Source organism: Amblyomma americanum, chromosome 8, assembly GCF_052857255.1.
Source record: "Amblyomma americanum isolate KBUSLIRL-KWMA chromosome 8, ASM5285725v1, whole genome shotgun sequence".
Taxonomy (NCBI): Eukaryota; Metazoa; Arthropoda; class Arachnida; order Ixodida; family Ixodidae; genus Amblyomma; species Amblyomma americanum.
In genome coordinates, this window is record NC_135504.1 from 24349098 (window position 1) to 24376706 (window position 27609).

The 27609-nt window shown below is 46.8% G+C and overlaps 2 protein-coding genes and 1 long non-coding RNA gene across 5 annotated transcripts in view; 2 read left to right on the plus strand and 1 right to left on the minus strand.

Annotated features, from left to right (window-relative positions):
• Positions 1–777: 777 nt before the first annotated feature.
• Positions 778–4528, plus strand: LOC144100151 (uncharacterized). The gene is made up of 2 exons (XR_013307534.1): positions 778–912; positions 4298–4528. It is a non-coding gene; the product is annotated as an uncharacterized LOC144100151 (long non-coding RNA).
• Positions 4529–5682: 1154 nt separating this feature from the next.
• Positions 5683–13816, minus strand: LOC144101142 (uncharacterized). Its single transcript, XM_077634178.1, has 3 exons — positions 13567–13816; positions 10734–10845; positions 5683–6094 (listed from the first exon to the last, which is right to left on the minus strand). The coding sequence occupies exons 1-3, from the start codon at positions 13727–13729 to the stop codon at positions 5998–6000; spliced, it is 372 nt and encodes a 123-aa protein (XP_077490304.1). The 5' UTR covers positions 13730–13816; the 3' UTR covers positions 5683–5997.
• A 6711-nt stretch (positions 13817–20527) lies between these two features.
• The window catches only part of Mgtor (nuclear basket protein megator), an 89933-nt gene continuing 82851 nt past the window's right edge, over positions 20528–27609 (plus strand). For all 3 annotated transcript variants that reach the window (XM_077634179.1, XM_077634181.1, XM_077634180.1), the window contains exons 1-4: positions 20528–20763; positions 23919–24023; positions 24869–24942; positions 27189–27285. In XM_077634179.1, the coding sequence (XP_077490305.1) occupies positions 20622–20763; positions 23919–24023; positions 24869–24942; positions 27189–27285 (418 nt within the window). In that variant the 5' untranslated portion in view covers positions 20528–20621. The remainder of the gene's footprint in view (positions 20764–23918; positions 24024–24868; positions 24943–27188; positions 27286–27609) is intronic.

The window sequence follows — 27609 nt, forward strand, 5'->3', positions numbered from 1 at the left end:
CCTACAGCCTCTCGAAACACATGGACATCGTTCCCTTTTGCGATATTTCGCTCCGGAAGTTTGAGGAAAACATTAAAAAATGATTGTCGATTTGAGCAGTTAGGCCAAATGCGAATTAGGTGCTCTAGCGGTTAGGTTTTCCTTTCGGTTGTGGTGTTCAGAGCCAGTGTTCACGGAAGGCAATTGCTCGGATGGCGATAATGGGAATGGTTGGTCCCTTTACGGAGACTTAAGCGTCCCTTCAGGTTTTCCCAAGCACCCTCATATGAATCTGATCAAAAGCACCGGCCCGTCTATCTATCTCCTTCCTTTCTATTGTTGCTATGTTCTGAAAGCCGCTTTCATTGCACACATTCGCGCTTTCAAAAGAGCTGTTGGGCCTTTGCTGATAATACGAAGGGCCGCCTCCAACTTCTCGCTCTCATTTATACTTTATTAACGCAGCGCATAAAGCGCTTTATTCCAGCCGTCTGCGTCAGGCTTACCGGCCATGGAAATAACAAAGGGAGATTTTTTCATGGCGTTCTCTTCTTTTTTCGGCATGTTGGCTGATATATAAATATACAATGATCGCTCGACACTTTTTCTTAGAATTAGGTGAAATGCAGTGAAGGCTAGTTTTCTTTTCATCGCTTCGTTCTTTTCTTTACATTTAGCTTTCGCGTTATTTCAGCCATAAAAAACGTGCAGTTGTGACAACGAGGATGATTTGAAATGTAAAAATTACGGCCTCCCGACTGAAAGAGCCTAAATGGTTTACAGGGAAGCGCAGTTGGCGCTCACATTTGTTCTCAACGTAGTCAAAGACTGTTCGCTGACGTGTCAGAGCCAGAGACTTATTCCGAATTTAACGGCCTTCCGGCGCCCCTTATACGACTCACTGTCGATTCGAGGAAAAAAAAAATATTCCACGTAAGTGGACCCGCTATGTGAGCGAGCTTTGTTTTATGTACGGTGGAGCGATCTCGTGTTTGGAAAGTAGTTGGTTCGACGTTAATTTTGACATCTTTTCCTTCAACACGGACGCTACAGATGAGACACGACCAGTTTGCCACGGGCACAGCCAACTAGGGCCATCTGTCGGCTGCGAGTAGCGAGAAACGCGTGACTCAACTGGGATATATAATGAACTTGTAATTTTTAGAGAACTAGAGAGTCCCGAGAGATTCTGCCTGAATGGCGTGTTTATCATGGCCGACTCTTCTTTTTATCTAGAAAATATAACATAAAATGCTTCCTACGCAACCATGAGTTATTTCCGACGGCCATAGAAACTGATTGCTAAACATTTAATTCGTCAGAAAAGGCAAAATTGAAGACGATCCGTGCTAGATGGCTATCAGTCTACTGCTAACAGCGACCTGAGTGGCCCATTCAATGGCCCGGGTTTGAACGGCCAGGTTTGAGCTGACCAACACGACCTCCCTTTTCTCGAGAGTAGGAACTTGTATTAGAGATTCCAGTGGCGGCTCCTCTTTGCAGTTCACAACATGTAATCGCAAGTGGCTATTTCGCCACATAGTGTACATTCCGTGTCGTAATCACCGAGATTTCTAATTTTGATAGTAAGTAAGGAGTAATTAAGGATCGCGTCTGGAGTCGCGTCCAGGTGGTCTCCATCTCCTTGTGTATGGTTTTGTATGGAGGGGAGAAGATCCATCTTTCTAGTTTTAAATGACTAGTAATGTCGTTATATGATGCTAGGCCGGCATTTGAGAAACTCTCAGTAATTACCGCGTCTCCTGCTAGGCTAACGAATACTCGAGCTTTGATGTGTGCCGCTTCGTTGCCAGGGTTCCCCGAGTGAGCCGGGAACCATATCAAATCAATTGTTGTGGCTAAATTTTTTGCTTGACCCAATATGTTCATTACTGCCTGAGAAATTGTGCCCCTCGCATAATTGCGTATGGCCAATTTAGAGTCGCTTAGTATAGAAAAGCAATGGTAGGTACCGAACATTGGAAATTCCCGCGGTGATTTTGAGTGTTCAGGGCCACGTGGCGTGTGGTGGCAGCCTTACAAACTAGAAACATAGGTGCAAATATAGGTGCTCACCGTGTGCCTTCTTGCATATTTTCCACATCTGTGTCGCGATAAGCTATCTTCTCAGATATGATCGTGTTTATGTCATTCTTCACGCAAGTTTATTTTTTCTCTTTCGCGCTGGACGAGAAATATGCGTAATACTTATTTACTCAGTACGGTCAACATTTTACTTAGCAGCTTTATGGCACTATGGTCGGATACAACTCAAGAATGAAGCGGCTTTTCCCCGGCAAAGTATCCTCTTCCAGCCAATGGTGTCGGCCGATTTCCATGCGCCCGCTAGCGTGACAATGCAGGGAGTGGAAGATAAAAGGGGACAGTCCTTTCCCTGCATTATCATGCTAAGAGGTTCGTGAGAACTATCAATGCACTGTTAACGCGCCAACAAAAAGCTACACAACTAACTCGGCGGCAAGAAAAAGTTTCACGACGTTCTTAAAATATTCGTAATGAAAGCAATATCCGCTCTGCGGCCGTTTTTATTTTTTGCGACTCTTTGTCCGATTCAGCTTTTGCTGGCTGCCTTTTGTCGGCCTTGCCTTCCTTTAAAGAGCATATTAATAATAACGCAAGTTGGCCTTCAAAGCTCTTTGATCACACCGGTTGCGAAACTCTCCATAATCCTCCTGATAGGATCAGAATCCGGAGAACAGCAGACTGTCACGCCACCTGCGGCATACAAACGAACTACTCAGCGCTGCTCAAGACGCTAACAGGGCACAGACGCAATGCAGAACGTCGCCGATAGCTGACAGCTCAGCTCATAGGCGGTTAAAACATTAAGTTGGGCTAGTTGGTAACGGCTTAAAGGAATCATATTCTTAGCGGTAAGAAACAGACACAACACCAATTATCGAAGCCTTTCGTATTCAAGAAGCGGGCGACATGTGTGTAAGCACTCCCTCCCTGGCGTTGGCAGAAAAAGAGATTGTTTATCTGCGCAACCGTATGCCGTGCAGGAGAGGGAAGGGCGTAGTTAGACCTGATGCGGATGACGAGGCACCTGCGTGTGCTCAGTGATACATATTTATGTCGTACAAGTGTCCAGTAAAGACAGTTGAAGTCTAGCGGGTGTTTTGTGTGTGTGTAGCTTGGTGTTGTGTCTGTTTCTTACCGCTAAGAATATGATTCCTTTAAATCATAGGCGGTGCCAAGGCAGCGCTCGTGTCTGTTCTTGCTTTTCGTCTTCGTCTTGTTTTGCCTAGATACGCATTGTTTCCTCGGCCAGGATGTCCGATATGTAAACACGAGGACATTGAAGCCGACATTCATCACTTACTGTGGAACTACACCGCTCTCAAGCCTACAAGGATCCGGCACTTGAAGGTAGCGGGTCTTTCACCAAGCAACTCTGCTTCATACATTGCCTGGACGCAGGGACTCTATCGTTCTCTACAGGACTTCCTCAAATCAGCTAGCCTTTTTTCCATTCATTTTAGTAGCACTATACTACATCTTTCATCACATTTTCACCCGTCATTGATGCCCTGAGGCAATAAATTTCGCTTTAAAAAATACCATTGCAGATCTAGTACACATGGTCTGTACCTGCCCCTTCTATGACGACCCGAATAGAAATGTACAATTCTGGGAGACCTCATTGCTCAACCACGAAGCAGAGGAACAGCGCAAAGTCATCGGTCTCGCCATGACCGCCGCCGAGTCCCAAAGGATTCCGGCCGACGGTTAGGGGAATGAATGGGGATTTAGGCTATAGCCTTCCGTCCCGTCATTTTTTACGGGTGCAAATTCAAGCTATTTCTCTCCCTCGCGCGCGCTGAGTTTTCCAAACATGCATCCACTGCAACTTGTCCAATTCAGCATCCACGTGCAACCTTCCTGTTAACCTGATGTGAAGTGTCCACTGGAGCTAGACAATTTTTGAAGCGGTTTTTTTCGACGGTACGATAAGGAACTCTGGTCGGTCTTTAACCATGACGTCACTGGAGAAGTTACACATTATATAGAAGCGCAGAATAGTGAATCGAAAAATAATTTCTAAAATATGCGGCCGGAGCGCCTATGGCTTTTCTTTAGCTTTTTTTTAATTGCACGTCTACGCTGAAGCGTAGGCGAAAATTCGGAAATTTCTCAGCACTGCGGGAAATCCTTCGAAACTTATTCTCCTCCGATAAGTGCAAGTTTAGACACGGGACTTTGTAAAAATAAGATAATACGTATTACAAACTCTCCACTGAAAGTAACTGTCCAGCAACTGCTTTTTGACTTTGCCCGCTCAACTTTTATGCAGGCAATGTGCGGTTGCAAGCAGTGGAAACGGCAAAGACAAGACACAAGATAAACTACAGAGCGAGAAATAAGACAATACCACCAGCAGCTGGAGAGACGCGAGTCATCATAATGCACAGTACGGCTGGACGGAGATGTCCGCAGTCCATGGTCGTCCCTATTCTTCCAACGGCGGTGACCTTCTTTTTACTGGCGTTTAACGTTGTGGCGGGCTGCACTACACAGGAGTGCCAAGACGAATGCTTCCCACGAGGCGCCAAGGAGGCCTGGTGCAACGGACGGTACTGCATCTGCGACATCGACTTCCGTCCCGCAAAACCCGAGGATCCGTTTCCCACGGAAGAGAGGGAGGCTCAGCCCAGTGTGTAGCTCCGATCTCGTAACGCAATAAAATTCTGGTCAGTCTATTAACGGCATTCTTTATGCTGGAGGACTGAATTATTGCAGTACTTGTTGGAATGTTCTTCGGGGCTTACCAGTTTGCTCCTCGTAGGTCCATTCAAATAGACAATCGAAGATGAGTGAGGTATGGTATGTGGGATTTAACGTCCTGAGCCTGCGTGCGGTTATGAGGGACGCTGTATAGGATTAGTTTCCATCGCCCGGGTCGTTCAGTGTCTGCGATTCCGGCACCTTGGGCTCTGACAGTAGCCGAACGAACGCCATCTACTCAGACGCTTTGGTGGTTAAGAAAGGCCACAGTTAATGGTTAATAAATTTCTACACTCTGGCTGCTGAAATACTCTCTCGATTCTTTGTTAAAATGATTTAGTGCGAACAATGCGTACGAAATCATTAAAAAGAAGTACGAACGCTTCAGACAGTCTCCATGTCTTTGTGCGTGCCTAGCTGTCAGCACCAAAGGACATGTTCATTTAAGAGGAATTCCTCTTGAAGTAGTGCGTTAAAGTTCATTTCGATTGAAAGGCACTGATAGGGCGAAACACTGACAAAGACGACGGGACAAAGTAGTCGCTTTGAAGAATGCTAATTGCGCCCCTGTTTGCAGCAATCGCTTGAACTTCCAATTTACTAAAATAAAAACAGCACCAGACATGAGCAAACAGGCTCCTTGGTGCAGCTGTGAATGACGTCATATCAAAAATAGGGCTATATAGAATTACGTCATATCAAATGAAAATACCGCTATATAGAATGACGTCATATCAAACGAAAATAGCGCTATATTGCTGCTAGGAGGTTGGGTGTAGCATTAAAAATCCACGCATAAAGGGAAGAAACGTCCACACAAATGTTCGAAAGCAGCGCTCCACACAAATCTTCGAAAGCGGCGCGCAGCGCTGCTTTCGAAGATTTGTGTGGGCGTTCCTCCCTTTTATGCATGAATCTTTAATGCTACACCCACATTCCCACTGTGTTCCAGAAAAGAAAAAGAAAGTTGGTTTTATTCACAGAAGAAGGAAGAGAGGTCGGCATGTGCTCTACATATTGCTTTGGGTTGCTTTCCGAAATGCAAACACATTTAGTTTTAGGCAGAAGCTGTTGCTGATTCGTTGCGGAAGATGTTAACATGTTTACAAGACAATAAACTCTGAGCTTCACGGCTTTATAAGAGGTCTTATCGTTTAATATTTTTTTTCTTCTCCAGCAAAACCACTTCGCATGCTAAGCAGATGAAACAAAAATATGGAAAAGTGCATCAGACAGCACAAATGGGGTTAACGCTGGCGCCGCAAGTCTTCAAACCCCACCACAGACGAGAATGGGGCAGCAGCTTGGGAATGCTTCCAGAGACGCCTCGAGTTCGCAGTGCTGCGGTACTTGGAAATCTCCGCATCTGGCAACAAAGTAAAACATTGATGTGAGCTGTTACAATTAGGTATTTTTTCTTGAACGTCCATAGCTTCAAAAAGTGGACATCGCGCTCATGAATTAAAATTATCACCAAGAGACACAGAACGAATAACAATAATAATAATAATGATAATAATAATTGTTTTTTTGGGGAAAGGAAATGGCGCAGTATCTGTCTCATATATCGTTGGACACCTGAACCGCGCCGTAAGGGAAGGGATAAAGGAGGGAGTGAAAGAAGAAAGGAAGAAGAGGTGCCGTAGTGGAGGGCTCCGGAATAATTTCGACCACCTGGGGATCCTTAACGTGCACTGACATCGCACAGCACACGGGCGCCTTAGCGTTTTTCCTCCATAAAGACGCAGCCGCCGCGGTCGGGTTCGAACCCAGGAACTCCGGATCAGTAGTCGAGCGCCCTAACCACTGAGCCACCGCGGCGGGGCCCCAGAACGAATGAATTAATAATAATAATTGGTTTTTTGGGGATAAAGGAGGGAGTGAAAGAAGAAAGGAAGAGAGAGGTGCCGTAGTGCAAAACTGGTGTTTTCTGCTGAAAAGAAAGGATGCATCCTAATATAAACAAGAAGTTGCTGTCTTTCGCTGAGCAGAAAAAAGGATCAAAGAGAACTTCTGTGTACTGTGGCGAGTTGAAGTGAAAAACTTAAATATTTACTCAAATAACTCATCAAAGTGAGGTACACTTTGAAGGAAAAACGGAACAATTGCGCACAAAACCAAGTTTGTGTTCAAAGTCAACACAGAAACGAGGTAAATCTGCAGGAAAGATGTCACCAAATGGGAAAAAAAATAAATTCCGGCAAGGTTGAGATCCTGTCAACGCACTTTCGATTATTGACGCAGCAGTGAAGCTATGATTGTCCCAGTGGCTATTGTAAACAGTGCTAGATCAGGGGCTAGTACATGGCCAATGGGCACTTATACTCCCTTGGACGTCACACGGATGTGCTAAACGTCCACAGGACGTCCGAGGCAGTTTCAGTGCCCATTGCCATTGTAGTCTGCTTGACAAGGTTATGTGAGCACTCAAGTCTCCTGTCCTTAGTTTAATGGCTGCATGCTACTTTATAAACTAAAAGTACTATAAGCACTGTAAATAGGTTTGGTTTATGGTTTGGTTTATGGGGGTTAAACGTCCCAGAGCGGTTCAGGTTATGAGAGACGCCGTAGTGAAGGGCTTCGGAAATTTCGACCACCTGGGGTTCTTTAACGTGCACTGACATCGCACAGTACGCGGGCCTCTAGAATTTCGCCTCCATCGAAATTCGGCCGCCGCGGCCGGGTTCGAACCCGCGTCTTTCGGGCCAGCAGCCGAGTGCCATAATCACTCAGCCACCGCGGTGGCTGTACTATAAGTAGGGCTATATACGTGATTAGTGTGTTATTAAATGTGTAGCTTCATAACTTAAAAATTTCTTCACTCCTAAGAAGCACCTGGGTTATCAGGAGCTTCATGTCACGTATGAGGCATTCGTCTACATGACAATGCGGCTGGCGCGGCTATTTGCCGCATGCAGCTTGTCATATCCGCTGACGCATCGCACACGCATTTGTCATACTACAAATGAATCTTCTCACTTCCAGCTTCATACGAACGCTAACACGTTTGAAGAACTTCAAAAACAACTTCGTCGTTGATACTGACGATAGTTCCGAGCACATAATGCTAACAATAAGGCTTTTCAAAAGCAGTGGGTTTTCATTGAGCATAACTAACATCATCCCAATGTATGATATCATGCAGACAAATTTATAGAGGCGTAAAAAGTCAGCATTTTCTTCTTTTAATTTTTGGTTGGTTGGTTTTTCTTCCCAGCCAGTCATCTGGAAATGTAATTGGCTCCGTTGTTTTGCTGATCAGTTTAACAACAGAGAACAATCTATTACATTCGAACCGCGTCTTGTCACATCAATTCCGTTCTCCACAATTGGTTGCTTCGAAACAAAGGGACAGTGAACACCTGGCTGCGCACGCCATACATGACACCTGCGTCTCCGGGTCCGTATGAACTTGTCTGAGCGTACACTTAAGTTTTTACATTCGAATGGGCAAGTAAAAACAAAAGTTCTTCCTTTCCGCGTTCGTCTACTTGCAATTAACGCTATAGACAATGTTACAGAGACTGACAAAATTAAAAGTGCGAGCTTTTTGTACCACTCGTCATTCAAAGCCCGTCAGACTGCAGCCGTGTCTTTTATAAACATGTCAAGTTCTCAAATGTTTGGAAAAGAGGAAGGTGAGACGCGCATGTATGGCGAGCAGCCCAACTGGATATGTTCTCTGAGAGTGTTCTATAATCGATTTCACCTCGTCTGTACCCAACCTACGTTTTAGGCGAAGCTTACTGAATGCTTCTTCTTTTGTCGCGAAATGTGAGGATTTCGAACACTTTATTTTATATCAGCGTTTCCGATTCCTTTCACAAGTGCATCCTTCGAACTGCGACATGGAACGCAAGTTCGCATCCCTCCCGATCAAGATGCTTTTTTTTAGTGCCTGGCAGTTTAAATTTCAATAATGGTTCCGTATGAGGGAGAGAAAAGCCTTAAAGGGACACTGAGGAGAAATTGAAGTTGGCTTGTATCGATAGAATAACAGCTCCTGATCACAAAAACGCCACTCTTACTGAAAACAAAGCTCTTGTAATGTAGAAAATAGCAAGAACCAAAATACAGGGGTCGCCGCCACAGGCCAATCTCGCAAGTACAAGCGTGATGACTTCCTAGGACAAGAGGCGCCACCTTGGAGGAATTTTCATTACTTCATGAAAGCGACGAATCTCTGAGGCTGGCAAAGGAAGGTTGCGCACCGCACAGCTAGCCGTCAGAAATCACGGAGTCTGCGTTTACGTCACTTATCACGTCACTCCGTTCTGAGACGTCATAAGAGTTGTCGTGGCGTCATTAGAGTTCCCTGAGTTTGAATCAGAGCGGCGGGAAAAACTTTTTCATCTTCGAATCCAAATTTCTTTGAAATAAATGCATCTTTCGCGCCCGGACAAGCGGCAACAAAGCCATGAAATGCCGAACTATCAGATATTGCTAACAAAAAAAATGATAAAGTTCTCCTCAGTGTCCTTTTAATTATGAACTGCGGTTGAAGGGAGGCGTCCAGATGGTGAAGCCCGTAGTCAACTGCCCAATGTGCCGCAGCTATACTGCTGGCCCGGTCGATCATGGGACGCTGGCAGTCCTGGGCCGTGCTAGACAGGGCGGCTTCACACGGGCAAGGGTAGAGGGTCGAGGTTTATGGGGAGTTTAACGTCCAAAGGCGACTCAGGCTATGAGGGACGCCATAGTGGAGGGCTCCGGATTATTTTGACCGCTTGGGGTTCTTTAACGGGCACTGACATCGCACAGTTCATGGGTCTCTAGCGTTTCGCCTCTATCGAAATGCTACCGCTGCTCCGCAGGGATAGGGGGGCGGGGTAAGAGGGTTAAGGGAGTTGGGGGGGGGGGGTGTACTTAGTGAGAACTGGGCTCGCAAACTTTTTAGCTGTTTGTCTTTGAGAAGGTGTACATAACCTTCGCTTTTGGATTTATCGCAACAAAAGTCCAATTTAACCTACGTCGTAACTGCTCTTTTTCTGAACAACATTCTTAAGCAAAGCATACTTCGCCTTAAAGCTCTATGGACCAGGTTTCTTCGAAGACATGCTAGCCGTCGCGGTTAGCTCATTTGGTAGAGAACCGCTCTGGTAAAAAGGGATCATCCAGGGTTCGAACCCCGGACCAGAAATTTTTCTGCCGAATTTCGATGGAAGCTGTATAGCTTTTCTCTGTTACCGTATGGCTGGGCTCGGGTGGATGCCAATGAGTAATTACTTCCTTATTACAAATCTACTCCACATTGGGGGATTCCCCTAAAACATTTGTCGAACACTGTTCCCGCTTCGAGTTATTGATCAATTCGCTCTCGCCCTACCATATAAGCTAGACGTCCCGGTTAGCTCAGTTGGTAGAGCGACTACTCCGGTGAAGTTGTGGTCCTGGGTGCGAACCCCGGACCAAGACGAATTTTTCTTTAACGACAAAGCTTCTGTGGAAGCTGTACAGCTTTCCTTTGTAGGCGTATAGCTGCGCTTGGGTGGATGCAAATGGGTAATTACTCCTTAAATACACAAGATTTGGAATATGAACGCGTCCGTACCAAACTATGCCATAGCTATTATGAATACCTAGAAAATTGCCTCACTGTAGGTATACAGAAACATGTACACAAGGTATATCCCGATCTCTGCAAAAACACCAAGAAATTCTTTCTGAGCTGTACGCAGGCTGGTTCCTATCGCTTGCGATTTCTTCTTACTTGCATTGCGGGAGCTTTAGTTTTAGCAGTAAGAAAGTGTACGGTCGGAAACAATGTTCGACAGGATTGAATTTTTGAACTGTCTCCAGGGGGCAGACACAATGGCCCCATTTACAATGCGCTTCGTTTGGAGAGTTGGGACAAAAAAGAAACGCTCGCTGATTATCTCGCTTTCTTCGTTTGTGCTCTCATGCGCTCTGCGACCAGCAACAGCGCAAAAGGAGATTCCTTTAATCCGGGTCTCTTGTCCCGTTGTCGCGATATATTCGCCAGCTCCACATGGACAGCTGTGTACCTCTGAATGGTGATGGTGAAGTTCTCAGCGTCGCACGTCCAGGCCTCGCAGGGTTCTTTCATTAGGTTCAGCGTGGTCGGCTCCAACATCAGACCACCCCACGAACACCGTCCTGAAAATGAAATTGAAAGCAAATTGAAAGCCTCAGAAGAGACCCGCCGCGGTGGCTCAGTGGTTAGGGCGCTCGGCTACTGATCCGGAGTTCCCGGGTTCTAACCCGACCGCGGCGGCTGCGTTTTTAAGGAGGAAAAACGCTAAGCCGCCCGTGTGCTGTGCGATGTCAGCGCACGTTAAAGATCCCCAGATGGTCGAAATTACTCCGGAGCCCTCCACTACGGCACCTCTCTCTTCCTTTCTTCTTTCACTCCCACCCTTATCCCTTCCCTTACGGCGCGGTTCAGGTGTCCAACGATATATGAGACAGATACTGCGCCATTTACTTTCCCCAAAAACCAATTATTATTGAAAGCCTCAGATGAAGACGTGTTCTGGTGCAGAACTAAAAAATCAGTGTTTTTTGTTAATGAAGAAAGGTATTCGGCGTTAATGTACTCTCCAGTATCCTTGCAGAAGTGTATTCCGAGCTCAAACGTATAAAAAACTAGGAGCACTCATGTCTTTGCAAGTGCGCACATGTATGGTACCGAAACGAGGACGCAGGTTATTTGTGTTTTCAAAATGCATGGGTGAGCTTGGACGAACAGGAAACTGAAAAGAAAAAAAATCCTCCCAGTTCAATCACCATTTGCAACGCGAGATCCACCGACAGCTGTTTTCCATGGGCAGAAACGTGGTAGCTAACGAAAAGGGTTCAGCTTTATTTAAGGTCAATGCAGCAAGCTACGGAAAGAACAAATGATAGGTTTAACGTTAAGAGACCGGAAGAGGGCAGAGTGGGTGAGGGAATAAACGCGGGTTAACGCCATCCTAGTCGAAATCAAGAGGAAGAAATGTGCTTGGGCAGCGCATGTAATGCGAAGGCAAGATAACTGCTGGTCCTTAAGTAATAGAGTGGATTCCAAGAGACGGCATGGCGTAGCAGTGGGCGGACGAGATTAAGAAGTTTGCGGGGGTATGGTGGCCGCAGCTGGCAAAGGACAGGGTTAATTGAAGAGACATGGAATAGGCCTTTGTCCTGCAGTGGGCGTAGTCAGGCTGATGACGATGATGATTGTTCATCAACTTGGCTGGTGGGATGCGCACGACGCAACTGTGGTGTAGCTCTTGACGTCACTTCATACCGATGAGGTAGTGGCATGTTGATGTGCGAGTAAAGGGAGCTTCTTAGCAGTCGGGAGTGTCTCCCAGCAAAGGGTATCTCTCAAGAGGGGGGGCTCTCCTCTGGTACCAAACCAGGAGCTCCTTAAATACTCTTCGTATTCCCCAGATCCCTAGCTGGGGAATACAGTTCGAAGAATGATGTCCAATAAAACGATGGCACTGATGGTACCACCCACGGCAGGGCGGTCCTGATGTTCTCTCGCAGCTCGGTCGAGGGAAAGGGAACAGGACCCGGTCACGTTGTCGTCTACGCGGCCTCCAGGTAGGCGCGCACGTGGGTTCGGACTGCGCCCATCTGGAACAGGAAGGCGCCTGCGTGACACCGGAATGCGGGCTGTCTCCCAGCAGGGGTTGAAGATCTTGTACTGATGACCGAAACGCGGAACCTCTGTCGAAGGCGCAGCTCTCGGGCAATTGTTGAACCCCAGCGTGACTGAAGAGGGAAACACTGATCTTGTACTTCGACGTCTGATGACCTGTTCGAACACGTGGGGACGCTATTATCGTCGCTGCACCCGATGTTCCTGCAGCCACGTTTCTTCCAGAGGACTCATTCACCTTCGCGGTGGTTTTCAGGGAATCCTCCCCATGTCCATATTCGCCGAACTCAACAACAGGAAGGGAGCGCGAGCACAAGCCGTAGCATTCGGCGTTTCTTCGGTGTATCCGGCGAACTTTTTCTTTCAGAGTTGCACAACTGCGCCCTGTAATGGGGTGGACTCCGGCTTGATTCCGACCCCGTCAGGCATCTAAGGCTGCGCCACAACTTCAGAGCATCGAACGTTTTGCCCTTAGCCTCGGTGGAAACTGCGGCCGCCTTGACCCGGTACCGACCCCGTTACCTCATGATCGGCTCCAGGACACTATACCTAACAAAAATTTCTTTAGACAGTCTATAGACTGTCCAATGAATTCTGTCTATAAAGTCTATAGACTCTCTAAAGACAGACCCTAGAGTAGTCTACAGGCAATACAAATCATATAGACAGTCTATAGACAATCTATAGATTTATGGCCATATACTTTTAGTAGACTTGCATTGTCACACCGCTCCCTGCATTGCCATGCAAGTCGTTACATGAGAATTGGCCGACGCCATTGGCTGGAAGCGGGTCCTTTGTCGGGGAAAAGCCACTGCGTTATTGAGTTGTATCCGACTATAGTAGTCGCATCCACAGTCGATCTCCCTTTCAAACATTTCTTTAGTCAGTCTGTAGACTGCCTATAAAGTCTATAGACTCTGTACAAACCCTAGAGAACAGTACATAGACAACCTACAGATTTATGGCCATACACTTTTAGTAGACTTGTCTATAGACAGTCTCTAGACTGTATAGACAAAAAGAAATATCTATAGGAAAGCAGTAGAGTCTATAGACTATAGACTATATAGACTATAGCAGAGACTATAGCTAGACTATAGAAGAAGTCTATAGACTGTCGATAGACCATTTTTGTAACGGGAGTATGCACCGGTTCAGATAGAGTCTCACCCCAAGGTGTGTACGAACAGGCTAGTATATATAGTTAAGTGATGGCCACCGGGACTTACCACCAACGACGACCACGTCCTTGACTTCCAGAGTCGGCACCGGGCCAGCGGGAACTGGGGGATGAGCTTCTCCGGCCGTGGTAGGCTTAGTCGTCTCGCTCGAAGTCGTGTGGCTGTGAAAAGCCGCCAAAAAGAGGACCAAAGCCAGTACTCTGTACATCATTTTCGGAAGGCGCTGTCTGCTCCAGGAGGACGCCCGTTTCAGAACACGATTTCACTTCAGACACGCGCGAAGAACAGACGAGAGCGCGAATAACGACGCCTCGAAACCATTAGTGACAGGAAGTTGACGGAGATCGTGGGCCGCGATCTGCGCCGAACGTGCATCCGCTTCGACATGCACTAACAAGCGAGCCTCGAGATACACCCAACACACGCGACAAGAACCGAACACATCAAAGGTCGCTGCAGCCATTCTTTCCCCCTCTTTCCTTTCTTTATTGCTTATTGCTTTATTGAGGAAAAACAGGCAGCAGCGTCACTGGAAGCAATTATGTGTATCAATTGCTATAAGCTGACACTTTCAAGAACTTGTATGCGGTCGTCTTTGCGAGTTTTTTACAAAAAGAAATTCACTGGCGATCATACGATCTGATGCGACCAATCTGCGGTAGCATTATACTGGTTGTTAATTTCGCTTTCGCATTGATCGCCTTCTCATACTATTGCTTAATAATAATAATAATAATTGGTTTTTTAGGGAAAGGAAATGGCGCAGTATCTGTCTCATATATCGGCGGACACCTGAACCGCGCCGTAAGGGAAGGGATAAAGGAGGGAGTGAAAGAAGAAAGGAAGCAAGAGGTGCCGTAGTGGAGGGCTCCGGAATAATTTCGACTACCTGGGGATCTTTAACGTGCACTGATATCGCACAGCTAGCACACGGGCGCCTTAGCGTTTTTCCTCCATAAAACGTAACTTATTTAGATTTGATTTCGTCGTGGACTTTTTGTTGGTGCTTGGTGGGCACCTGCCAGCCAGTCGAGAGCGAAGATGGCTTGGGAAGAGGGGTAGTGGGCCTTTGGAGTATGTGAGCGGTTGTAAGGTGGGAAATTGTAGGCGGAAAATGCATTTTTACCGGAAGGTGCCCGGAAGGTGTTCCGATCCTCTCCGACGTGCCAGGGGGACTGAAGGGCGGAGGCCTGACATGGACACCAAGACAGCGGCATTTCGCCGAAAAATGTCTATCCTACTAGCACAGTAAAAAACACAGTAGAGCAGTCTGCTTTACTGGCGCTTACTAGAAAAGACGAGCCATCACCCTGCCATTCTTGAGCCTTGAGCATGTATGTACAGTCATGAAATTTATAAGCGTGACCAAGTGCACAAAGGAGCGTGTGCCTGATATACCCTCGAACACTACCTGTAGCGATACGTGGTGGACCAACCAACCTACCTACCTACCTAATTGCCTGGCCATGTTCACGCTCATAAATTTTGACTACTGAGGTTACATTTTACTGAGGTTACATTTTACTGACTACTGAGGTTAAATTTTACTACTGAGGTTACAAAAAATGGGCTATTTAGACAAACTAGGAAGACTAACTATTATAACTAGGCCCCACAAAATCAGTTGCAATCGCTTATCACATCCACGCGCAGCTAGCTCTCTTCCTACTACCCCAGAATGTATGATCTCAGAGCAGCGAGCGTGGACAGAAAGGCCGATGCGCGCTGTAGGAGAATGAAAAAATGAACAAGAACGTGAACCAACCTTATGCGGCAGATTTACTTTCTTTCCAAACCTTACAAACATCACGAACCCGCGTTTGTTCCCGTTTTTTCTAGTAACCTTTATTTCTTTCAAGCGGCAGATTTGAGAGCAAGCTCGAATGGCGCGTGACCTGTCGCACGCCACGTTGGGTTGCCGAGACAAACCGCAACACGTTTCCTGGGCGCGCGTGAGACCACACGCGAAAGAATAGTCGAACAAAGTGCTTCGATACAGCTTTCTAAAGGAACGTTGTGCCTTTGAAGGGCTATGGTTGCACCCATGGAGGAAGTACCAAAGAAACGCTGTACGCCCTAAAGTCAAATCGAACTGCGCGCCAGCTATCGTCGGTCAACGCAAACATATCGAGACTTGATTCCAATAGCCAACGCTTAGCGGCGCTGGCGTCAGTTCAAGCCGCGTGTTCGTGCTTTTGTATTAAGTATGCGTTAAGCGTGCGGGCCGCGGTACTCAACAGCTAATCATAGCCTCCCATTATTCATTCCCGGTCATCCGCTCCAAATCGACCGTTACACACTTCTTATCTGACTTTATGCGATGCGAGCGCCTCTTGCGGGCGTGCTGCTGGTTAGCGCGCATTTCAAAGAATTTTCCCTAACCTGCGGTGTATGTTAATTACGTTAACTGTAAAAGAACACGCGGGAGACGATGTCAGCGTATTTAGTCAGCATAAAGCATGCTCAGAAAATTGTAAAATCGTGGAATGCGTTTCTGTTGGTAAGGAGCGCGTATGGAAGAACCACATACAGCCTGCGTCGCCCTTGTGAAAAGCGGACGAGCAGTGCGCACCAGCGAATGAGAACAGAAATCAGACAGTAGCCCATCGTTTGCGGGTAAAGAATTATGAAGGTACTTCATAATACGGTATTTCATCCCTGCTAAAGCGCGCCAAACCACTGGAATCGCCACGCGATGCCAAGCTCAACGCGCGGAGCGAGTATTGACTCCTGGAAAATTAATGTTTATTTTTGTCTTGTGATTTTTTCTATTCTTTCTGTAATTTCTCCTTCATTTGCGCTCGCACGCTATTGATGCTGAGTACAACTCGTTTTCTTGAAGTAAAAATGCTTGTGAAAAATGCATTTGTAGAAATGCCTGTATACGTGAGCGACAGGAAAGGGTGGTCTGCTCTGCTACGCACAAAAGTGTTCAGCCCGAAAACACAGGACAGAGGGGGGAGAAACTAAACAGCAAGGGTGCCAGCTTTCAAGTTGAACGTGTTTTGGACGCCTCAGCTCAGGCCTATAGATATGACCCCATGCGCACAAGCCCGCAAGACTCGCATAAATTGAAATGAATAATACGGTTATCAGGATAAATAAAATGCGTTAATACCGAGCGTAGAAAATTACCAAGCAAAGGCGCATGCTGCGAAAGCGGTAAATGTGATGCTCAGAACTGTAAATTCAATTGTAAAATGGGGAAGACTACGTATGTTTGTCTGTGGTTTTTTAGTGTGAAAACACTTAAAGCTGTCGCGTTGAGGCTGCTACAAACTAATACATTTATGAACCCGGTATGGGCGTACCACGCGTACCCAGAGCTGAGGTCGCATGCTATAGATGCACACACTGTGGGGCGAGAGGGACCCTCTACCGCATGATTTGGGAGTGCCCAAATTCTCCCGGGGCAGGCAAAAATATTGATAGTAGAGAAGCCTGGGAGACCCTGCTAAGAAGCCCGGACCCTGAGCTCCAGCGCGCCTCCATCCATCTGGTGGAAGAAGCCGTTAGCGGTCGAGGACTGCCGGCCACCTCCCAGGCCTGCGTGCAGAAAACGCCTTTTCTGATGAAAAAAAAAAGTTCAACCGAAATTCCCACCCCGCAAAATATCAGGGTTTGCGTGAAGTTTCTGAGGGAGTCATGCAAGGAAAGGAAAGGCGCTCGCTGGGTCAGTGGACACCTCAATCACGCTTTGAGGTACGTGGCGGGAGATGTGCGCCGCATGCGTTGGCGTTGACGTTGTGGCAGAAACGCGGCACTGGAGCAATACCATCGGCGTTCATTGGGTTCATTGGCGTTGACGTTGACAACGTTGTAAAACTGAAATGGCTCAGTGGTTAGGGCGCTCGACTACTGATCCGGAGTTCCCGGGTTCGAACCCGACCGCGGCGGCTGCGTTTCAATGGAGGCGAAACGCAAAGGCGCCCGTTTGCTATGCGATGCCGTCATCGTCATCATCAGCCTGACTACACCCACTGAAGGGGAAAGGCCTCTCCCATGTCTCTCCAATTGACCCTGTCCTTTTCCAGCTGCGCCCACACTTCTGCTGCTCTCAAATGTCAACTAAAGGTCATGGGTGAGGGTTCGACATCTTAACTGTACCACATATCGTCATACACAGCTATCCTTGGCCATACACGGCTATCCAGTGCCTATCCGAAGACTGCTTTACCTAGCGTAGTGAAGCTTTTCGCTAATACAGCGCCACTTCCATTCCTAAAAAAAAACGGTGATTTCACACCCTTCTTCATCTCTTCCCCACGGTGTGGCTGAAGTGTCTCCTTTGTTTACCAATTTGTGTAACTTGCTTCCGGCCAGGCCACCTACCTATAATTAACTCGCCTTGCTTGCTTACAAGACGCAGCCATCGCCCCGTGTGCAGCGCCTCCACTGCGTTGTGTAGACACAAGCAACCCAATGGGCACTGAAACTTCACTGAGCGTCCCTAGGACGTCCAAGGGAGCTTCAGTGCCCATTGGGAAGGGGTGTGAGCACCCATCTCGTCACGTTCCAGGCACGAAGCCCGGATATATTTTCTTGGAGGTGGAGGCGGAGGAGGTAAACTTTAAGTTTTAGGCGCAGGTTGGGGTGGTGTTACCCTCCCCGCGGGCCCGCGGTTGAATGAATGAATGGGTCGGGCGCAGCAATTAGGAGGGGGTGCCTCCCGGTCGGCTCTCAGCACCGGAGACCACGAAAAGAGCCTTGTAGTAAGCTGTCTCCGCCTGACGGATGAGGAGTCTTTGCTGATCCTGGTCGTGGCTCCGGATCAGCTCTTCCCAGATGGCAAGGTCTGGGATGCTTTGTGATTTAGCCCCAGGAGAATCCTGACACTCTCAAATTAAGTGATTTTGCGAAGTCATTCTGTGGCAGCTACTGCAGAGCTCAGGCTCCCCAGAGTCTTCATCGTGTAGTATAGAGTACGGAAAGAACCTGTTGACCTGAAGCCTCCTCCAGGCCCTGCATACCTTTGGAGTGAGTGACCTATCCGGAAGTGAGAGTGTTCTCCTATCCAGTCTAGGTGTTCTGGTTATTTCTTTATACGTTATGAGAGGGTCTTTATTCCCACTCAGGGGCACTTCCAGAGTAGCTCGGATGTATAATTCTCGAGCGACGCTGTGAGCAGCCTCATTCCCCGGAATGTCCTCATGAGCAGGAACCCATATGAGGGAGACCTCTGTGCTTGAGGGGTATCTTAGTAATTTGGCGGCTTGACTGGAGACCACCCCCTTACAAAAGTGAACAGCTGCCTTAGTGTCAGACAAGATGATCTTGGCTTTGGTACTGACGCACGATAGGGCAATAGCAGCATCATCTGTCACTAACGCATTCCTAGTGTTAATCGATGCCGCAGTCACTTTCTCCCCATTCCCATCAACGGCGGCAATGACGGAGGCGCCATCGGACCCACAGGCTGCGTCGCAGAAGGCTATGTTACCCGGCGTGTCCCGGGCAAGATTGTTAATTATTGTTCGAGCTCTATGTCTTCTCCTCTCTTTATCATGCTCCGGGTGCATATTCTTAGGTATATTGGCGATTTTGAGATGCTTCCGCATGTCCAAGGGGAGAGGCTCTGCAGTATACGGGGTTTCCTCTCGCTCTCCCCTAGGTCATTGAGGATCTGCCTCCCTTCTATTGAGGAGCTAAGCCTCCAAATTTGCGTTTCTCTTACTGCCCTTGTGATCTCCGCACATGTATTGTGGACTCCCATACTAAGCAGTTTCCCCGTTGAGGAGTTAAGTGGGATGCCGAGAGCTCTTTTGTATGCATTTCGTATTAACTTGTCTATTTTCTCCTCCTCTTGCTGACTAAGATTCAGAAATGGAGTCGCGTATGCAATCCTGCTCACTATGAATGCTTGTACTAATCTCAGGAGACAGTACTCTCGCAGGCCTTTGTTTCTGAGGGAGATCCGTATAAAGATACCTATGACTGGGGCGACATAGGTGCTAAGCTTCTTGACAGTGGTTATGTTACGTCCGTTCGTCTGGAGAAAGTATCCTAGGACTCTTATAGTGTAAACCCTAGGTACTAACCTACCCCCAACGACAATCTCTATCGGGCCGTATAGGTGAGGGAAGCGAGTATCTTTCTTCATCTGGTCTTTGGTATTAAGCGAGAAGATCTCAGATTTTTGAGGGGAGCAGGAAAGCCCTCTCTCCAGAGCATAGTTTTCAACTACCTCAGCTGCTGCCTGCAGCCGGTTTGAGATGTCAGCGTTCGTTCCCCCTGTTGCCCTAATGGTCATATCATCGGCATAAATGCTGTGCTTTAGCCCCTCAATTTTTTTTAGCCTGCGGGACAGCCCTATCATGGCAAAATTGAAGAGCATTGGAGAGAGGACTGAACATTGAGGGGTCCCCTTAGCCCAATCTGCTTTGAGGAGAGCCCTACAAAGCTTATAGGGGCCTTTCGATTGCTTAAGAATCTTTTGACATAGTTAAAGCACTTGATACCTACTCCGGCCTCACTGAGGCCTTCAAGGACCGCTCTATGCTCCACATTATCGAAGGCTTTTGTAAGATCCAGCCCCAAGATTGCCCTGTCCCCTTTAGTTCTGTCGGGATCATCAAGTATATCACGTTTAAGCCTTAACATAACGTCCTGTGCGCTAAGACGCGGTCTATAACCTACCATTTCAACAGGCCAGAGTTCCTCGCTCTCCATGTAGCACGAGACGCTTGTCTGCACCACCTTTTCCATTAGCTTGCTCATGCAAGATGCCAGAGAGATGGGCCGCATGTTGCCTAGATCGACTTTTGCCTGGCTTAGGGATATATACTAATTTAGAGAATTTCCATTCCTCCGGTAAGTCCTCCCCGTCCCAAATCTAGTTCATTAGCTCAGTTAGAAAAGAGATAGAACTATCATCCAAGTTTTTCAGAGTGGTGTTGGTGGCGCCGTCAGGGCCCGCGGTTCAAACGTGCAAAACTTGCGTTCCAATTTCGCGCGTTCCTCCTCCACGTGACCTCACTTGCCGAGCGTCCGGTTCCGGTCGCCATCCGTTAGTCAAGCCGGTGTTTGCGCAGCGTACAGCACATGGCGGGCATTTCTTGCCGTAATTGTTAGTTGCCGGCGCTGGTGCCGTTGTTTTCGGCGTGATGTTAACAGATATTTTCGACGCCGACGAGGTACAGGCCTTCGCCGAGACCAGCAGGGTGAAGCTTGAAAGCTTCATTGCCCTGAATGCCAAGACCACTGAGGAGCTCCGTGAGGAGAATGCTCAGCTCAAGGCGAGATGCGGTAAGCCGATGTTTATTTCGAAAACACTCTTTCGTTCTTGTGTTGTGCTCGAAAGACAAAAGCAGCTGCTCTCCCGCCGCTTTGAGATGGAATACGTTTGCACTCATAAAACTTGGCATCGGTTGACAACAACCCGGTTGACGGCCGTTCTGTTGACAACCGACTGAACACTGCATTCGTGGAACTGCGTTTTCCCAAGAAAGTTACGGTTCCTGTGCTTCATTCAGTTTTTGGGTGGTCAGTATGGCCGTTATACGCTGTATTTTCTTGTCGAAGCGCCCGGCTAGGCAAATGATGTTTGCGCCTCATAATAATGCTCGCTTTGACCGTTACTAAACTGCTTCCTAGATTTTCGGATTTCAAAGTGCGTTCCGAGTTTGCGAACGTATTTATTCAGCCGGTATGCCGCCGCAGAAACGCAAAACACGGATTTCATTTTTTTTATTTGTGTGCGCGAAAGTTCGACGTCCGTTGTAAACAGCACACGTAGCAATTAATGCTGGTGCAAAGCACAGTTTACAGTCGTGTTTGCCGTTGCCAGCTTGAATTTTCATTTGTGGGCAGGGAAGACTGCCACTTTCACGCAGGCCCAGTGACCCTCTGCGCGTCAGAGATGACCCCGATCTTGTGTCCTCTCTCTTCCTATCCTATATCCTATATCTGTTTTATCCTATCTTGTGTCCTATCCTATCTTGTGTCCTATCATCTTGTGCCCTATCATCTTGTGTCCTATCCCGTCCCTTCTTTCTACCTGCACTGCCATTGAAGTCATGTTTAACCAACTAGCCCAACAAGCATCGATCTTAGAGATGACCCGTTCGGGCCATTGGCAAGTTGTAGTAGGGATGCAATGACTGATTCCTTCATTCTGCAGGAAAACTTGGCCCTTTGACCTTTTCAGACTTTCTGCACCTTTATCACCTAGAAGGCATGCATTATTGTGCCGTTGCTTTGAATGTAAGCATGTTTTGATTCAACCTGACACCTGTAGAGGATGCATGTTTTAAAAAAGAAAAAGAAACCTTTTCTGTGTAGCCACAACTTACCATCAGCAGTGAATACGTACGTACCTGTAGCTTGCTTTCTTATTTACGTCCTACATCTCTGCCGTACCTTTCTGGTGTTCATTTCTGAAAAAATCGCCAGATGTTTTTCGGCTAGTATACAGTGCAACTGCTACAAGGGGTGGGTATTGGCAAAAATAATTTGCATAGTTTACAAATGGAGTGATAGAAACAGAGCACCAATACTTTTGGCTCATTGTTACATATGCTGTGCACAGTTATTTGTAGTAGTAGGCTTGTGGATCCTTATTTAAATGCGTGTGTTGAAGCACCCAGTTTTGAAAATGTGCATTGAACATTGGGGCTTGAGGTATTAAGACTCTTGGGACAATACTGACTTAAGCTGCCGCAGTGGCTCAGTGGTTATGGCACTCGGCTGCTGACCCGAAAGATGCGGGTTCGATCCCGGCCGTGGCGGTCGAATTTCGATGAGGTGAAATTGTAGAGGCCCACGTACTGTGCGATGTCAATGCAAGTTAAAGAACCACAGGTGTTCGAAATTTCCGGAACCTTTAACTATGGCGTCCCTCATGGTCCGAGTCACTTTGGGATGTTAAACCCCCATAAACCTAAACCAATACAGACTTGCCGCACGCATGTAGTTCCTAGAACAAGTGAGCAATAACGCCAGCACTGACACTATGCAGTGCAAGCTTGGTGCTCCGACAAGCTTTACAGGCGGCATTTGTCTCATACTACGAGCCTGTAGTAATGTCCAAAATTCATCTGGCTACTCTTTTTTTCGCAAGGGCCACAATTCGGATGCTGATCAGGCAGACATCTGTGAACTGCAAATGATAGTGGGAGTTCTATTTGATGTTCTGAAGCAACTTGTTTGAGTACCTCGTAGAATGTTGTACTAGTGTTGCTAGCTACATATTCTGGTTTACTAGGTTCATTAGGCTGTCCAACTCCAGGGTCTTTGGCAGGTGGAAAATTTCACACAAAGACGTGGACACGTAAATGAGGTTCTTCTCTGACCTGAGTCATCATGTGCCATATAAAAAGGCCGTTCTCAAAAGTTTTTTGTGAATGTTCTAAAGTTTAGACTTGTGGTTTGAATTTTTAGCTCCTCCCTCAGTGGTATCAGTGGTTTTGCGATAATGTAAAATTGAGCACCAGTTGTTCACAACTTTGGCGAGAGCCTGATGAAAACAAAGGGCTGACTGTGGAGGGACAGTTTCGTTCAATACTGAATGAATGATGGATAACGTTTAATTTAATGCCGCAGTTTCTGACAACTCTTGTTTGAGAGTTGGCTCGTCCTTTTTTTTTTATGCTTGGCCAAACTCGAACTTTCTTTGTAGTAGATTAAAAAAAGTTGTTCCATGCATCTGTCGGTAAAGTTAATTCTGATGGCAGAAAATTTTCTACGATCAAGCAGGCTGCGCACTTGGGTGCTCAGCTGTACCCACTGCACTTTTTGAAGGATGAAGGATGAAACAATCCACTGCGGCAATATTCTCGTTGACGGGAGTTCAAAATATTGTTGGTACCCTTAGTGGCTACCTAAGCACCACTGTGCTTTAGAAAGGAAAGGAATATAAAAGTTTGTTGGCAAAAATCGGCATCGGTGCTTGTGGATTTTAACTGATTTCATGCTATTTTTATCGCTGGATGTCTGTTGGCGTTTTTCAGTTAAAACCGGAAGGTACTCGGCCTACCTATAGCTGCTTATTTGATTTTCTACAGTGGCCAACCAGCTTGGTTTAAGAAAAGTTTATTATTCATAGTGTGATAGATGTGATTTTATTGTCTGAAGTGAATGACAAGGTGCTTTTGAGGCATGTGCACTTGTCTGCAGTGTTTTCCGATTGCTGTTGTGGGGATTACGAGCATTGTGTAGACAAACACTTGGTGCTTTATCTATGTGATCGATGTGTAGTTTATGTAATTAAGCATAGAATGATTTCTCTCAACGACTCCTTTCTGTACAACATTCTTCAGTGGGCCATGTGTTGCATGAAGGTTCAAGGAACCGGAACTGATTAGACTTTCAGTGCAGTAGTTCCTTGCTTTGCTCTAGTACTAATATGTGTTCCTTATCTAATCTTCATCTTACATCTATTCATTATCTCCTGGACTATGCAGAGCGGAGCAATTTCCAGCTTGAGGCGGCCCTCACGGAGCACCGGTCGCAGACGAGCGTGCTTGAAGATGCCTGTGAGCGGTCGAACCAGCAGGCAGCTCAGCTTGGTACAACCTTCCCGCAATTCTTCTCTCAGCAGGGAACGCTGTGTAACATGTGGTGTCATGGCTTGCCCCAGCTCATTAAATCACTGCAGTTATAATTGGTCATGTTTACATGCCTTAGTTTTATTCTAGTTCTTTGCTCTGTTTTTAAGTCTGTTTTAATATCCAATGGTGCTCATCACTTCATAACATTTTGCCCATTTTGGCAAGAGCAGCACCGATCTAAATTGTCATGTGTTGCACAGAGCTGTGGCATTCGGTGTTTACATGATGGGGCATTGGCGTCAAAGACCCAAGACTGTTGGCGCATATCACCTAACCATTGCGGCTTTGTTAGCTGGCATTGTTGCATTATCATGTGGAGCACCTTTCATATGAAATGAAGGAAGGTGTAATGCAGTCATTAGAGCAGTTGTTGCAAAGGCTTTCTCAAGCATTGATTTATTTAATTGACCTACGAATTATTGCATGCTGCAGTGATATCAATGTCCTGTCGAGCTGTCAGAAACAGCTGTTTGCGAGATTCTGTTATTAGACGCATAATTTTTTGTAAGCTCGGAAAACTAGACAATTGGGTAGTCAAACTTGAGTAGGTAAAATGTTTAAATGGTAGTTCACCTGTTAGTTCTGTGCTTCTAGGTCTAGATGCAAAATACAACACTCATAGAGCACTCATCAGTGGTCATCTAAGCCCTTTGTGATTTATCTAGCAGTGCATAAAGGAACCTGAATTTTCTTGGCTTATGATTCCTGTGGTTCATTACTGTTCATTTTGGAACTGGCACCTAGTCTGGCAAATCCTGTGGGAAGTGGTGACCAAGGTTCGCGTCTTTGAATCCTTTTCTCAGCATCTGAGCTGGGCAGCTGCCGTGTGGAGCTTGAAGAAGCGAAGACTGCCGCTTCGGCCACTAAGGTGGACCTGGTGAGTGTCTATGGTCTCTCTCGCAGCACTCTTCTCCTCGCATAGGCACAAAATGATTATAATCGGGGCTGTACGTGGCACAAGGAGCCAGTTCAACAAAACTAAGCAGACCCTTGGAGTTAAAGATCTTGGCTTGTTCAACTATGGAGCCATCAAGGTTGCTCTAGAGGAGGTTTGTAGTTTCGTTTCTCAGGCAGTGCTTGCAGAATTTAAGTTTTGTGCTTTAGATGTTGAAACAATTGAGGGGTTCAATTTCTGGCGCTGTGCGAGGAATACACATAACTGGTTTTGGATAGAAGGTAGCTAAGTTTCTTCACCTGATGGCAGATTGCGGTGATCTACTAACTGCAAACAATTCATATTTAGGCCTGCTTCTGCTGGTGTGATTAGCTTGGTTGAAGTAACTAGACAAACTAATGCCTAGACTGGCAGTAAGGCTGTGGTCTACTTACACCTGCCATGCTCCATGTGGCTAAGAAAAGTGTGCAGAACTTCAGCTGACATCATGGCACCCTGGGGTTGCAAATAAACTTCATACAGAATTTGCTATTGCAGAAAAGTCTTGGCACATGTTTGAGTTTGTCTTCCTAGTGCTTAGTTTGATCAGGGTGACAAGCCTAGTGGCCCTTAATTTTTTTATTAACCGTTGGCTGCTCTAGAGGCCAATGCAAGGTGGAATAAAAATGTGCAGGTTTGTGGAACAGCAGAAAACGGAGCAAAATATTGGTATTGGATCAGCCAGGAAAATGTGGAACCCCGATTATGCATCCCCCATTCATGTGACGACTCGCATTTTACAACGAATTGGTGCGGACATGGCAAATCTACCATAGGGATTATGCATTAAAAGCCTCGATTATAAAATGAAAAAATATGCATGCCTCGCTTCGTACAATGGCTGGCAGGAACCGTCCTGAGTGAGAGACGCTGGCAGAGCACTTTATTGGCAGACGTGACATCAGCCAAGTTGGTTCCAGGTCGGAATCAAGATGGATAAGCGTGCCAGCGATATGCGATCGAGAGCAAGACGGCCTGTAATGACTGCTCTGCAGACTGCTCGGATTCTGACTCTGCATGTGCGACCCGCGGCTGTCAGTGCGAGGCGGCCCGCTTGGCCTGTTTTCCTGCATGCTTTTCTGACGAAGACGTTAAGGAAATCAACTGTACGTTTATACCAGCATGAAGTTATTGTAGAGGTGGTTACAAGATCAGGCATTTCTAAGGTCATTGGCGGCTAGTTCAAAAGTGCTTTCCGCTGCGGCTTCAGTGCAAAGCACGTTAGGCCTATTGAAACAATGCTAGCCAGAGACGAGCGGGGCGCTGTCACCCGTTGGGCCGCACATTGTTGCAGAAAGCGCACTGCCGGCGCATTAGTGTCGCAGGCGATCATCGCGTTTTTTTTTCTTCCTTTATGGTGCGAATTCCTAGTACAGACACTGCTGCTTTCTGCTGCGGAGTGACAGCGGCTTTAGAGGAAGTCTGAACAAAAAGGCGTGTTGCTGGCATGGTCGTACGACGCACCAGAAAACGTCTTCGAAGGGTCGGAGTAGCCATATTTATGGCTTGTCGAGCATATCGTTTTCGAGGTGCATATGTGATGCCTACTTAGTGCTCAGGGATGGAGCGCTCGCGCGCCTCGTCTGAAGCCACCTCTTGACGTCGAAGAGCCGGCCTGTGTGCAGTCTCAGAACCAATTCTCGCAGAACGAAAAGAGCCGCGTCTATGATCTGTGGGGAGACGAACTTTAATTTTTAAAATTCAGAGTTGCGGACGAGTTTATTACGCGAATGCATCACTTGCGCGAGGTTTTCAATATTATGACGGTATCCCGTGGTCCCCCGAAAGTTGTATAATCGAGGCTCTACTCCATACAGAAAATGCAAAGAAAGGCACGAGGAACATATTACACAACGGGGAAACAAAACCTGCATTATTCAGATTTCATTCTTTGGTTTGCCTTGCGTGCATATTTATTTTGCGGAGAAGGGAATTGTTTATATGTGTGCATCACATGCCTGAATTTAGAGATCATTGGCCGCTGGCTGGTATCCAGTGCAAATCTTCAATATATCGGCAAGCAAGAGTGGAAGCTTTTGCGGAGAATTAGCGTGTAGGTTGCGAAGCTTAGAATACATTGGTGTTCATTCATTGTGAAACCTGATCATTGTGGCTTCATTTTGAGGCAACAAGTGCCTTTTTATTTTTTTCATGTGCAGTCTAATGTTGTGTTTTTGTCGTGGGGGCAGGAATTGGCAAAGAAGAACCTGGAGCAAGCGACAAAAGAAAAACTGGAGCTCTTGCAAGCCATGGAGAAGCGAACGCAGGAGATAGCATCCCTCAACGGTATACTGACTTCTCCAGGCTTAGAAGGAATACCGGAATGCCTGCATTGAAGTGTATTGCTTTCTAAGAAATGAGGAAACTTGGTACTTAGGAACAGCGGTTGTTTTTCAAGGGTGCAGGGCAGTGTTTGTTTAGAAATTGCAAGGGGCCTCTGCAAAGCCACTGGAAACACTGATAGTGTAAAAAGTGGCTGGAGAAGACCTAGATTAGTGCTACAGGTGGCTGCATGATAACAGTTAGGTATGGTACTACGGACAGAAGCAGCCCAGCAAACTGTACCTGGGAAGCTGATCTGTGGCCTTTGTTCTGGTATGGTTTTGGCTC